At 39.7% G+C, this 14,491-nt stretch overlaps 1 protein-coding gene across 1 annotated transcript in view; it reads right to left on the bottom strand.

The window, feature by feature from the left end:
- AOAH (acyloxyacyl hydrolase) overlaps positions 1-14,491 on the bottom strand; it is a 101,421-nt gene that overhangs the window by 27,525 nt on the left and 59,405 nt on the right. Inside the window, exons 10-12 of the mRNA XM_083378301.1 lie at positions 12,919-12,967; positions 3,018-3,109; positions 577-659 (exon numbers count right to left, since the gene is read on the bottom strand). Coding sequence (XP_083234427.1) covers positions 577-659; positions 3,018-3,109; positions 12,919-12,967 — 224 coding nt within the window. The remainder of the gene's footprint in view (positions 1-576; positions 660-3,017; positions 3,110-12,918; positions 12,968-14,491) is intronic.

Genomic DNA, 14,491 nt, shown 5'->3' with positions numbered 1-14,491 from the left:
GATTCTTTATACAAGCAAGATTAAAATAACATTTCCCCTTTACTAATGGCACTCTGTCATGAATTGCCTGTCTTCATAATGTTCAATCGACCAAAGCCCTCATTATAATTACAAGAGAATACGAGTTGCTCAGGTTCAAAGTGGAACATTTCATCATAGAATGTGAAAAAAGAGTAGATGAGAAATTATGAAGTAAGGGACAAAAGATTGAGAGAGAGAGTCTCTGCATCAGTAATATGTAAAGGAAATATAGTGCAGAATCAAAAGCTCAAGGTAATCTGTCTTTAGATCTTTAGATTTTGTCTTTTGGATTTCACAGGAAATCTTTGTACATGATTATTTACAGTGCAAATCCTGCACTCAGGGGTGAAGCTAAATATGGCAGAATACGAACCTTGAACCTTCATAGAAAACATGCTGTATCCCCTGAGCTATGCTTTTATGAAACTGAAGCTCAAATTTTATAACCTGCTGCTCTGTCTAAATTTAGAATAAGAGTTCAGTTCTGCAGTGTTCCGGCTTCTATTTATGGAGCATGGCTATAAGCACCAGTGAAAATGATGGATGAGAAGATACCATTTTTAGAAATATTCTGGTAATCTTTATGATTGCAGCGATTTCTTCTCCGTAATAGGCTGTAGAGTGACTCTGTCCATCCTCTGAAAAAGAAAATCAAAACGGTGATTAGTGAACTGATACTATATAACTAAGGAACAGGTTGTGTCAGGACATAAACCTTCTTTTGCATATTAATATTATTTTCCCTTTCTTTGATTTCTGGAAGAATTGCAATACATCTCATAGATTTCCAGGTAACCAATATGAGCTTCTGGAAGCATGCAGAATATACATCTAGGAAATTAGCCTACATGCCTGCACACACAAAAAGTCCAAACACTTTATGTATATTTTGTATTTTGGTTCAAAGTTCATTGACAAAATTAAATCTGGTAGCTTCTAAGAAAGATGAGTAACATAAATAATTATAAATCAGTAACAATGATTATAAGGATATGTCTATTGCAATGATTATAAATATGACATATAATAGTTTGAATTTGATGCATTCCAAGTGGCATTATAAATTATTTTATACTCTGAATTTTAGGAGCTCTGGTAACTTAAAACCTAAAGAAAAGATGAAAGGAGCAGGAAAAAAGAGCAGACTTGAATCACTGGCTTTGTTTAATTGACAAACTGACTTGAGACTTTATCTCCAAGCAAATGGGAGGGACCAGACAAACAAAAGCAGCTGCTACTGTGCATTATAGTCAAGATGACAGTAACATTGTTCAGTCCATAAAAATGCATTATTAATTAGGATGGATTTCCTATAAATAGCTACTTACATTTGACAGCTTCTGCTTTTAGAAAGCAGTCAACTATATACTACATAAAGTAAAGCAAGCAGTATATTACATTTTTAAAACACCAATTCTTTCAACCAAGTATTTCTTTAAAGAAGGTACTAAAATATGTTACTATTTGTGTATCATCAGTGTGCCAATATACTGCATGTACTTCTTATGAGCGTTAGTGAATTGGCTTGCAAGGTAGTCTTTGGAGATCCTAGTTTGCACTTAATAGTGGGAGTATGCTGGTAATAAAAGTAGACTTTAGTTGTACTTACTGATCAAAATATGTAGACAGAAAGAATAAGTATTGTCCTTACTATTAGCAGAAAGGCATGTGGCTTGGGTACAATTAAGACTGGCAACTCTTCCCTTCTCTTATTGAAAAATTTGAACTTGTGAAACAGAAATGATAAATATGTATATAAATGTTAAGATATAGGTTTAATTATAATTAAAGTCTGAGTTGACATAAAACTGAAAATTCTTAGGTTGGTGATTGTTGTAATGTTATGCTCAAAGAATATTACATAATGAAAGATAATGCAAATGCAAAATAATGAAAAAACTAGGAATACATTGGGATGAAAATTGTATGATCTTCTGAATGATTAGGATCCAGGGCAAAAAAATATTCTCTTACATAGCATGAATGGATAGGTAGTAACAAAACAAGAGAGTACAGTATATATAATATAGATGGGAAACATCAATTTATTTTACACATGTGGTTTTTCTATACACACACACATATACATACATATACATACATATATGCAAACATGGCAAAGAAGGGAATTAAATTTAAAAGCATATTTTATTTGATTCATTAAATCTAGATTTGAAAGACTGAAAATGCTGAGGAAGAATACAAAGTTGAGAACAGATTCTGGATATGAGGCAGATTTTTCTTGTGTCATGATTGGATTTTAGAAAAATGGACCGTGAGGAATAAAAAAGAATTAAAAGAAATGAGAGTGAAAATATAACACTTATAGGGGAAAAAAGAACAAGTCTGGTATGCAAAATATTACATTAATAGATAAATTTGACTTTGTATACTTGATTACCTTAACTTGTTCCAGAGTAAAATACAATAAATTACAATCGCATTTAATATATTTCAAATGCAAGACAGTTCATTCATTAATCTGTTCAGTCCCTTTCCTGTATCAAGTTGGAATAAAAACAAACTGTGCAAAACAGAACTAAATGCATATTTTAATCAATTTCTTTGAAAAGATAGATTTCTACAATTTGTTTTGAAAGTATACCCTATACTGTAAACCTATTTCATTCTAAAGTGCACATTTCATTTATTTTGGCTTAGTCCTTGAGCCAACTGCATTGCAACATTTGGTGTGGGTGTGCCCTCAAGTCAGTTTTTGATTCCTGCTGACTGCATGGACAAGTCCCTGCAGGTTTTTTTGTCAAGGTTTTTCAGAAATGGCTTGTGTTTGCCTGCTTCCTAGGGCTGAGAGACTGTGACTTTGAATTTGTGGTTCAAAGAAAATTCCTAACCATCTTTAATTAGCAGAAATATTGGATTACAATCCTATTTTTTTTAAAAAAAACATTCAGATGTTTTAATTCAGATGTCCATTACTACACTGAACTCTTTTCAACATTCAAGCATCCTAAAGATTTTAGCTGCTATTATCTTACCCAACTGTGGAATTGAGAAATCCAGTGACTGTTGAAAATTGAGGCCAGTCAATTTCGTTGCTAATTACCTCAAGAATGTTGGAATACGTTTTCTATAAAGAAGGTGAAAAAAATCATACTGGTTTCATTTTCATACATCATAAATTAGTAACTAATTTGATTGTTATTACCAGACACTACAAAAAGTATGAAAAAATTAAATGCAGTGTTAGATGCAGTTAATAGTCTTAATCAAATTAAATACTGTGACTTAACCAATAATGATAGAAGAAGCATTATTGCAGATCAAAATACAAATGTATTTATTTAGCAATTTATATCACTGCAGAACCCATCCTTTGAGATTTATTTCTTGAGAAAAATTAGGTTGCACTTATGATCTGGAGGTATGTTATGTTGTATACTATATTAGGTGGAATGATGAGTAGAAACCATCAGTGCAGACAATTGAAAATAAATATAAACCTTGTTTTTGGAAGATACGTTCTCTCTGTTAAAATTATGGATGGTCTTATAATAAATCCTAGCAAACCTGTAAATCGGACCAACTCAGTAGTAGGCATGGCATATAGTTATGTAAGTTATGAATATATAGTAGTTTTACTGAACTTTATTCTCATTCATTATTCTTATTGCCCTACAATCATTAAAACAATTTCATTGAGCATCAGTAATAAAGGAAGATGCTGGGGGCAAATGTTCAGTAGCAAAAGAATTGTTTTATTTTGTAAGGAGAAGGCTGTTATGTATGGGGTTTAAGCAGCAGCTCAGCAAATACCACCAGGTGGCACTGTACTGTTACCAGATTGGCTGGTTAGCTTTCGGCGGGAGATTCAGATGAAGGGATTGGCCGGGAGTGTACCTGGCAAGGTATATAAGGGGTACAGGTAACCCCCTTTGTTCAGTACAGTCCTATCCACAATAAAGAGCTGTTGCTGTACTCATCTGCCTGCTGTCTTCCATGCCGTCCAGAACCCACTACATAATAGTGGCGACGAAGGTGGGATGCTGCTTCACTCAGAGCTGAAATCACTAGCTGAAATCACTAGCTGAAGTCACTAGGGACGGAGGAAAAGGAGTATCTTTCTCCGCTTTCCTTCTACTGAAGCAGCATCCACAGGACCGGACACAGCATGGCAAAACTCGGTCAGATCCGCAAATTCGACGTCAGCCATCCTGAACGCTGGGAATCGCCTCTGGGCCAGGTTGAAGGATACCTACTGGTCAACCAGATCACTGAAGACCGCTTGAAAGCAGCGGCCCTGCTGTGCATCAGAGGGCCTGCCGTTTACGATATAGCCGTCAGGTTGTGCTCACCGACAGCTATCGGAACCGTTCCCTATAGCAAACTAAACAGGCACTTCATGCCACGGAGGTCTGAAATGTTCTGGCGCTTCCGGTTCGTCCAGCGGATCCAGCTACCTGGTGAACTGACGGCCGACTTTATAGCGGCCATGCGACAGGCCACCCGTTTCTGTAAGTTTCCCGATTTAGAAGAGAGGCTTTGTGACCAGATCATTTTCGGTCTAAGCGAGCAGCGGCTGCGACAGAAATTGCTCGCAAAGCCTACATTGAGCCTGCAAGAGGTTCTGTATGAGGTCCTGGTATACGAGGTGGCCAGCGGCTCAGGCCAGACCACCCACTGATCCAGCAGCAGCTCTGGAGGATCAGTCCACCATGAGAGCACTGCATATGGCGGAACAGACGAAGACGAGTATCTGAAATTGATGTGGTACACCAGAGGCCAGACAATCAACAAATTCAACAGCATGGAGACCAAAGGGCCCATCGGTGGCCAACGCCATTGCGAAAATACACTGGAGGGAATGGCACTGAAACTACCTCTGGAGGCAGAGCGACCAGTCCCAAGTGTGCCGGCTGCAGAGGAAACCATGCGAGGGTGGCCTGCAGATTCCACTCGGCTAAGTGCCGGGTCTGCGGAAAAACAGGCCACATTGCAGTGGTCTGTCGGAGTCGTTCCCGGGACGAGGATGCGTCGCCGAAAGGTACCGGGAAACCCCAAGTCACCACCTCCAATTCTTTCATGAGTCTGAGAGCCGTATCCCACACTGGGGTCCATTGGCTGCTCACCTCCAAAATTAAATTACAGGTCCTTTTGCAAGGCATGCGTTGCAAGATGGAGCTCGACTCCGGGTCCGCCATCTCTATAATTTCTTACGAGACGTTTAAAACTAGTGTGCGGATGGAGCAAGTGGGCACAATTAAGACCTACCAATCTAAAACTAACTGATTTTCGAAATGCACCCGTTAAAATTAAGGGGGAGGCCATCCTGTCCATGGGGTTCAGGGAGTTCTGTGGGCACTTGGATGTCCTAGTAGTCGAGGGCTGGAGGACTAGCCTAGTGGGGCTGGACTGGTTTGGGGCTCTGGGCATAAGGATTTCAGGGATCCATAGCACCCAGGCCAAGACCCTCAAATCCATCTGTAAAACGTTGCAGATGTATTCGATGGCAAGTTAGGAAGGTACACTGGGCCACCCATTAAATTCAAACTGAACCCCAACATCATGCCTGTTAGAATTAAACCCCGGAGTGTCCCCTTCGCTCTCAAACACAAAATTGAGAACGAATTAGATAGGCTAGTAGAGCAAGAGTGTTAGAGCCAGTAGAAGGGGGAGAATGGGAGACTCCTATAGTTACTCCACTAAAGGCTAACGGGGAAGTGAGAATCTGTGCTGACTATAAGTGCTCGGTGAACTGGGCCCTTAATCTGCACGCTTACCCGGTTCCGACTGTCAGCCACGTTCTTGCCTCTCTCCAGGGCGGCGCCATCTTTGCAAAGCTGGATCTCGCACAGGCATACCAGCAGCTCCCGGTTACCAGGGAGACGGCAGATGCTCAAACCCTAGTAACGCATAGAGGAGCTTTCAGAGTTAACCGTTTGCAGTTCGGTGTCTCTGTAGCTCCAGGGATTTTTCAGGAGGTGATGGAGAAGACCCTGAAGGGCATTCTGGGAGTCTGCCCTTACTTTGACGATGTCCTCATCACTGGGAATACTGAAGAGGTACTGGCTGAGAGACTGCAGGCTGTTTTAAGCAGGTTCCGCTCTGCAGGGCTCAAACTCAAAAAAGACAAGTGTAGCATTGGGGTGGCATCCACAGAATTCCTAGTGTTCAGGATTGGTGCCAAAGGAATCCACCCTGCAGAATCCAAGGTAAATCAAAATGGCCCCTACCCTCACAAACAAGGGGGAACTGCAAGTATTCCTGGGGCTCCTGAATTTCTACCATTCATTCCTCCTACACAAAGCAGCCATAGCTGAGCCTCTGCACAGGCTCCTAGACAAGCAAGGTGCATGGAACTGGACCAAGGTCCACGACATCTGCCGCTGAGGATGCTCAGGTGGTCCATATTCCTATCTGCATACACTTACAAACTGGTTCACAAACCAGGTAAAGATATGGGCCACGCATATGGGTTAAGTAGGTTGCCCCTAGCAAATTCACAACCTGATCCGGCACCTGCAGCCCAAATACTGACCATCCAGGATTTACCCGAGTGTCCCTTATAGGCAAAAGACATAGCCACTGAAACAACTACAGACAGAATCCTAACCAGAATTCAGTCTTGGGTAGTCACGGGGTGGCAAGAAAAGAGTCCAGGCCCAGAATTCAAGGCCTACTTCAATAGGAGGCATGAGTTATCTGTCCACAAAGGATGCCTTTTGTGGGGGAGTAGGGTCATTATTCCCGAGACTGAGGAACAAAGTCATTAAGGCACTACACGAAGGACACCCGGGAATAGTCCGGATGAAAGCATTAGCTAGAAGCTACCTGTGGTGGCCAGGTCTAGATAAAGCCATAGAGGAACAGGTTAATAGTTGCTATGACTGCCAAAGGTCCAGACCGGAAATGCCACATGCACCTGTACACAAATGGGAGGCCACGCACACCCCATGGTCCAGAGTCTACATTGATTACGCTGGTCCTTTCCAAAGACAGCTGTTCCTAGTGGTGGTAGACAGCCATTCCAAATGGCTAGAGGTGATACCAGTCAATAGCATGACCTCGGCCAAAACTATCCAAGTGCTCAGGGGGCTCTTTGCCACACATGGTCTCCCTGACGTATTGGTTTCAGACAACGAGCCTCAATTCACCTCTGCTGAATTCCAGACATTCACCAAGGTCAACTTGATTAGGCATGTCACAGCTGCACCCTTCTACCCATCGACCAATGGATTAGCAGAACGCATGGTACGAATGACCAAGGACGCATTGAGGCGCATCATCAGTGGCGACTGGCATCAAAGGTTGGCACAATTCCTGTTAGCACAACGCACCACGCCTTGCACAGCCACAGGGAAGAGTCCAGAGGAACTTTGTTGGGGCAGGCGCCTCATCACCAAATTGGACAGGCTACACCCCGAGAGAGTGGCTGCGGAGACTGACCAACCCAAGCTCTCTAGAGAATTTCACACCAATGACCTGGTTTGGGCAAGGAACTACGTGCCAGGACATCCATGGATTCCGGGGGTGGTGGTTGACAGAACTGGGCCCTTGTCCTATGTTGTAGGGGTGGAGGGGGACTGTCAGATCAGATGACACATAGACCAAATCAGGAAGCGGTTTCCTGAAGTGTCACAGATCGATCAACCCCAACAACAAACAACAACAGGACTGGAGGAGAGTAGGTTCATACAACAACAGGCCTAGGACCAGCACGACAGCGTGTGTGCTAGGGCTGACCCTAGAATGGGTCAACCAGGAACACTAAGCCAGGACTCAACCACTGACTGTGCTGTCCTGGATGATGGCAAATGCTGAGATGGTCATTCAGGGCTCACAGGCCACCTGCCTATCTCGCAGACTATGTACAATCTTGGGGGGGGACAGGGCCTAGAGTCAAGTCGTGGTTTGCTATTAACCATTGTAACTGCTGGAAATTATGGTGCATGATGTTTGTATATTGTTTGTTCTTTAAGGGGGAAGGGGTGTTATGTATGGGGTTTAAGCAGCAGCTCAGCAAACACCACCAGGTGGCGTTGTACCGTTACCGGATTGGCTGGTTAGCTTTCGGCAGAAGATTCAGATGAAGGGATTGGCCGGGAGCGTACCTGGCAGGGTATATAAGGGGTACAGGTAACCCCCTTTGTTCAGTACAGTCCTACCCACAATAAAGAGCTGTTGCTGTACTCATCTGCCTGCTGTCTTCCATGTGGTCCAGAACCCACTACATTATAAAGGCAATGATAAATTGCACCTGTATTTTATCAAGGAAATTACATGGATAGGCAATACATATTGCCTAGCCCACAGACTGGATGTGTCATACTAAAACCATGTCCACCCCATTGCTGGCATTGGGGAAAAAGTCACAATACATCGCAACACATCACATGACGTCACAAGTTTGACACCCGTGCAATACAAACTCAACTCAGCATTCTCACTCAAGGCATAAATGACCAAGTTCAAAATATCATATTTGGACATATTTTACCAAGATCTAGCTTTCTGGAGAAGTCTATAATGCTGGAAAAAGTAGAAGGAATGAAAAGAAGACAAACAATATCAAAGCAGATGGTTTCAATTGCAGTGGTGATGGGTGCACCAGTGGAAGACCTAAAGGGTTTGGGAACAGGTCATCCTGGAGAATATCTATCTGGTTGCTAAAATCAACATTGATTTGATGGCACATAATTAATCAAATCAAGCTAGACTAGGCAAATTAAAAAGGCCACTCTGGAGAATGCAGTGGCAAACTTCTCTGCTGTTTAAAAAAAAAAGAAAGAGAGAGAGACATGGGCACGTTCATGCCTTTGAGATGAAATTTGACTGAAGGAAGCTTTTAATTTTATCTTAATGATAAATATTGCATAAGCAATACTTATACATCACTTTATGTAAAAAAACAGAAAATGAGAAATTACTATTCACATCTATAGCAGTAATGGCTTATCTATATTCTTCCCTTTTTAAATAAAGAGCTTTCTGGGTTTGCTCATGAATTTACATATCTCTCATTGCACTATAATCATGCATTATTACATTGGTGGCAATTTCTATTGAAAGCTGCAGAAAGTTAAATATCAGCTGACATTTTTACATCTCTTGTCATCTGCCATCCCTTTGTAACACAGAAGTACATTGTTAAAGTCAACCAGTGCTACAGCATTCCCAACTGTGATGCTGACATACCGGTGATATCTGTGACGCAGTTATCCATTCTGGGGGGATATGTGCTCGAGCTCCAGCAGAGTCTCCCAGCATAATTATACCCTTGGATTCTGTGCCTAAGGTAAAATATTTGATTAATAATCTTAAAATTCTCATTAGATTTTCTCATGTAGTAAGTTAGATATTGAGAAATGCACAATCCATGCGAGAGTTTAATGCCCAAAGAGCAAAAAAAAAAAAAAAAGTAATCAAATGACCATTTATGCTCTTTTCCAAACTTCAACTTTATGGTCCGAAGGATTTAGAATAAATGGAGTGCAGCCATTTATTTTATAAGAAAGTGCAGGCTAATTGAGACCAAAGTCTCTCTTCAGGCTAAGCAAGGTACTTTAATGTGAAGTAATTTTACTATTTGTAATGAACTGATTAAATTTTAAGCAATGAAACTGAGAATTTGCTGTGATCCATTGGAACAAAGTCACAAGCTTCTCAAAAATGCTAGCTGTAAATTAATGAAATAAATAAGTAAAGAGTATGGCTTTCAGATATTAGAAAAATAGCTCTGACTATCTATTCTTAACTATCATTACTAAACTCTGTTAGCCAAAAAAGACCTCCATGGAGCTCCAGTTTAACCTGTGTTAGAGCTTGTTTTAAACATTCATAAGATCATTTTGTGATTACCATGTGTTAGAGAGATTATATAATTTAGGCCTCTAGAAAGCTCAAATTCCTTCACTGTCTATGTGTATTTCTCCCTTATGCATATTGTTGCTTCTTATTGTACCTCATTTATATATTGTTATATACATTGGGGTGTCTTTATATGAATAGCAAACGTTGCAAGCCATTTCTACTTTTTTTCATAGAATTTGTCTCATTTCTATCATAGATGCTATTCCTGAGGTCTTAATTTTTGTAATAACTCTTGACATTTAAGTCTTACTATCAGAGCAGGTGTGACATTCTAAATACTGAAATTTGGAAACCATAATACAACCACTTCTTATGCTAGAGAAAGGAATTTTGTAACTAAAATACTATCTCGTTAATAAGGTTGATTTCAATGATTATGTCCCCTATTTTACAGACAGGCAGATTCTAATTAAATGTTCAGAAATGATGGCAGGAGGAATTTGACAGGGACAGGTGGTGGATATGCTGAAAGCCATCTGTCAGGAATGGCTTTAATTTCAATTCCTGAGCAGGAACTGAAACTGAGCAGAAAATTGATTTGATAATTTAAAAGGCCCTTCCAGTTCTCCACTTCTGGTGTAGATAATAATATTCCTGGTAAATTTTCCTTGTAAAACACAGATAAGTGGATCTAGACTTTCAGCAACTAGACTCTTGCAGAATTATCATGGCTGGAAAATGAGAAAATTGGGATGCCTAGACATGCTTGCCTGGAAAAAATAGAACTCCGGAGTTACCCCAGTTCGTCTCTTGTGTTATGCTTTTTGTTTTTATGGTAAAGTGATAATCTGGTTTCCCCTTGCCTTAATGCTGCAACTTATAGGCGTGTTGGCCTCCATCCAGAACAGCAAATTAGCTACCAACTTTGTTTTTCTCCTCCACTTCAGTGAGCTGCCTGCGTTTAAAAGGTATTTAAATTCTGTATGTATATTTCTGCAATTTAGCATTTGCTTTATAACTTGAGGGGTAAATCTTTTTCACTTATTTAATATTTCATTTTAAATAATTTTTGCAAAACTGCTCTGGAAGAAGATGAATGGGTGGGTATTAGTACAGCCATTAGTCAATTAAGGCTATGCATAATTTTTTTCTATTCCTATAGGCAAAACCATACTTTTCTGAGTTTAACCTTTGAAAAGAATCAGTCTATATGACACAAATGACTATACTTGTAGCTCATTATATTCTTAGTATTGGTTTTTATAAGCATCACCTTATATGACCTGTGTATATATTAAAGGAGCATTGTATTTTTAATGAATTTATTCCACTGCATTCAAATGTTTACAAACTAACATCACTTTAAACTTTTCAATGAAAAGAATTACCATTGCAGAATTTCTGTTCATAAGGAATACCATCTTTTGAATCAACACCCTGAGAGAGAAGGAAAAATTAGTGCATCTGAAAAGAATATCCAAACTGTATACTACATTTTCACTGAGATAGTGTTTTAGGAATTGTTTTAGCAACAAGATCAAAAAGAATTGAAATCTCCAATTAATGGTTGTTTTATTATGGCTCTGTGTGTGTGTGTCTGTGTGTGTCTGTGTGTCTGTTTATGTGTGCATGTGTGTGTTTGTGTGTGTGGTTTGTGTGTGTGTGTGAGAGAGAGAGAGACAGAGACAGACAGACAGACAGACAGAGACAGAAAGACAGATGTGTCTACCTTATCATGAATCTGCATATGTAATTTTTGCCCAGATACTCCTTTCCCACATTTATCTTGACTTGTGGTCAGTTCCTTTTGTGAATTTGGCAAAAAAGCTGAAGGAGAACTTATAATTTGTGTGTAAGACTACAAATATAGTATATGCATTTGTATGTACTTCTCTCAGCATTATGAGAAACATTGCAATGCTTTTTTCCATTATATTTTCATTTTTTAATAAAATGTCAGCAAAATACTCAAAATTCTGAAAAATTTATGTTTCAGCATATCAGTACATTCTGATTTGTGTGTAGATTTTGAAAGTGCTGATTTGTTACATTTATAGAACAATATTTGTTATATTAATAGCTCAATAGTAATGACTATCTACGAGTCCTAGAGTAGACAATGATTTAATACGAGAAGCAGTGTGCTGCAGCTGCTAAAAAAGCCAATGCAGTCCTTGGCTGCATTAACAGAGGGATAGAATCAAGATCATATAAAGTGTAAATATTGCTTTATAATGCCTTGGTAAAACATTTGGGATACTGCATCTAGTTTTAGTTGCCACAATATAAAAAAGATGTTGAGATTCTGGAAAGAGTGCAGAGAAGAGCATCAAAGATGATTAGGGAAGTGGAAGCTAAAATATATGAAGAACAATTGCCAGAATTGTCTAGAGAAAGACTAGGGGTGACTTGATAGTAGCCTTCCAATATCTAAGAGCTGCTACAAAGAAGAGGGGATCAATCTGTTCTCCAAAACACCTGAAGGCAGGACAAGAAGCAATGGGTAGAAACTTATCAAGAAAAGATCGGACCTAGAAAGGAGAAATTTCTTGCCAGTTAGAACAATTAATCAGTGGAATGACTTGCCTTCAGATGTTGTGGGTGTTCCATCATTGGAAAATTTTAAGAAGAAATGGACAACCATTTATCTGAAATGGTACATGGTGTCCTGCTCAAGCACCAAAGTCCTGTTCAACTCTCTGTTATTCTGTTAATTTGTAAAAAAAAACCATTATCCTCTTTACTCTGCTTAACTCAAAAGCTTAAGACTAATTAACTAAAATCAAAGTTGCTAGAAAGGCCACAGGAAGCAGGTATGGATCCCATAAGAATAAGAAGACACCACTGTTCCCTAGTACAGAACCAGATGTTGCCTTGATGCATGGAAGGATTCACTGAGTTTGTTCAATGAAATTCTCACATTATGGGTAGCTGCTGCTGAACACTAGAATAAAATAAAGGGTATTATCAAGCTATTGTATCACTCATATAAGTAGTGGTATGTTTCTTGGAGTAGATTTCACATAACTAGTTCTGTGGCAAGACAAAGCCATAATAATATGCTTTTTAAATTAAAAATTAGGGAAGCTCACAGTAAATCAGAAGAAAGAAAGAACATTTTCAACTCACAGATATGCCATTACAGTTGGAATCCTCCTTTGCATCCCAGGCTTCAGGGCTAAAATGAAAAACAATTAAAATATAATTGCAAAATTTCATTAAACATGCACTATTTTTTTTAAAAAAACAAGGCTGTATAGTAAAGATATAATTAAATATATTTGTTTTTCAGAAGAGATAATTCCAGAATCTCAGATCAGGTACTCCTCTTCTGAAGAACAGGAGATACGTGAAATATAAGATGGATGCATATATTCAGTTCACTAAATTACACTAATATAATCCTCCTACGTAGTAGCATGTTAGGGTTGATTTTAAATCTCATGAAACCAGTAATTTTTTACAGGTTTATCTCTGGAGTATATGTAGAGAAAGGGATCATGGTTCCGACAGATGAAGCCCTTCAAAAGAACTTCGAGGCATTGTTTAATTTAAAGAATCTTTTATTCAGGAAACAAAGTATTGGCACTACATAGTTGAACCCAAAAATTAAATTCCCCTCCATTGATACAAAGTAACAGAGTACAAATCCCACCTCCAATAAACAGTCATAAATCACATTCCCCAATTAGCTTGAAGCGCGGACTTCCTCCCCAGCTCTCTAGCCCACCAAAACGCTATCAGCCCTGGGCCCAATGTCCTTGGGTTCCCATGGCCGAGTATTTATTGTTATGACTAGCTGGACTCTCCTCCCTATCCCCCCTCCCAGCATCAATTAATTCTAAAAGAATAGAGAAAATGGTTGCATTTTCATCTGTTGTCAAAGCAAGAACATCCGATGTTAGCTGCGTTGACATCTGCCCCCCCCTTACAAAAAAGGGCAAATCCTGTAATGCAAACAAAATCATAGGTTAGGGGTTGCCTCTTGGTTTGTTAGTTTATCTGTTTATCAGCTTTTACATTGCTAGATTTCACCCAGATGGCTTCAGACAACGGATATCCCTTTCATTACACTAAGTACTGCAATTTCCCTTTAAAAAATCTAGAATCAAGAATACACTTTACTTCATAGTGAGTCTGTCCTGCTACTATGAGAGGTCCAGGTGCCGTCTTAGGAGGAGGTCTTAAGGTGGAATCCTCAAAAGGTTTCAGCAGGCTACAATAGAACACAGGGTGGACTTCCCCTAAGAGTCTGGAAAGCTTTAATTCCACCATGACCAGGTTAATGATCTTTACAATGGGGAAGGGTCCTAAGTACTTTGGGCCTAACTTCTTACTAGGTAACTTAAGCTGGAAATATTTTGTGGACAAATAAACCTTTTCCCCCACTTGGAATGTCCTTTGAGGAGCTCTTTTTTATCTGCCTGCTTTTTATATGTCACAGAAGCCTTTTTCAAAGCAGTTTTCGTGGCTTTCCAGACTTCTCCCCATCCCCTCACCCACTGATCAAGAATTTGGGAAGCGGAGGGTCCCTGAGGATATTCAGGTATTGGGCTTAACTCTTTTCCTGTGGCCACTTTGAAAGGTGAAGCCGGTTCTGCTGTGAACAGAGTTATTGTAAGCCACCTCTGCGAAAGGGAGGAGGTCAGTCCTGTTCATCTGTTGATAATCCACATAGCATCAGAGATACTGCTCCACCATT

Source organism: Vipera ursinii, assembly GCF_947247035.1.
Source record: "Vipera ursinii genome assembly, chromosome: Z".
NCBI classification, from domain to species: Eukaryota; Metazoa; Chordata; class Lepidosauria; order Squamata; family Viperidae; genus Vipera; species Vipera ursinii.
The sequence above is the reverse complement of the archived record's forward strand: the minus strand, read 5'-3'. Positions and strand labels throughout refer to the sequence as shown.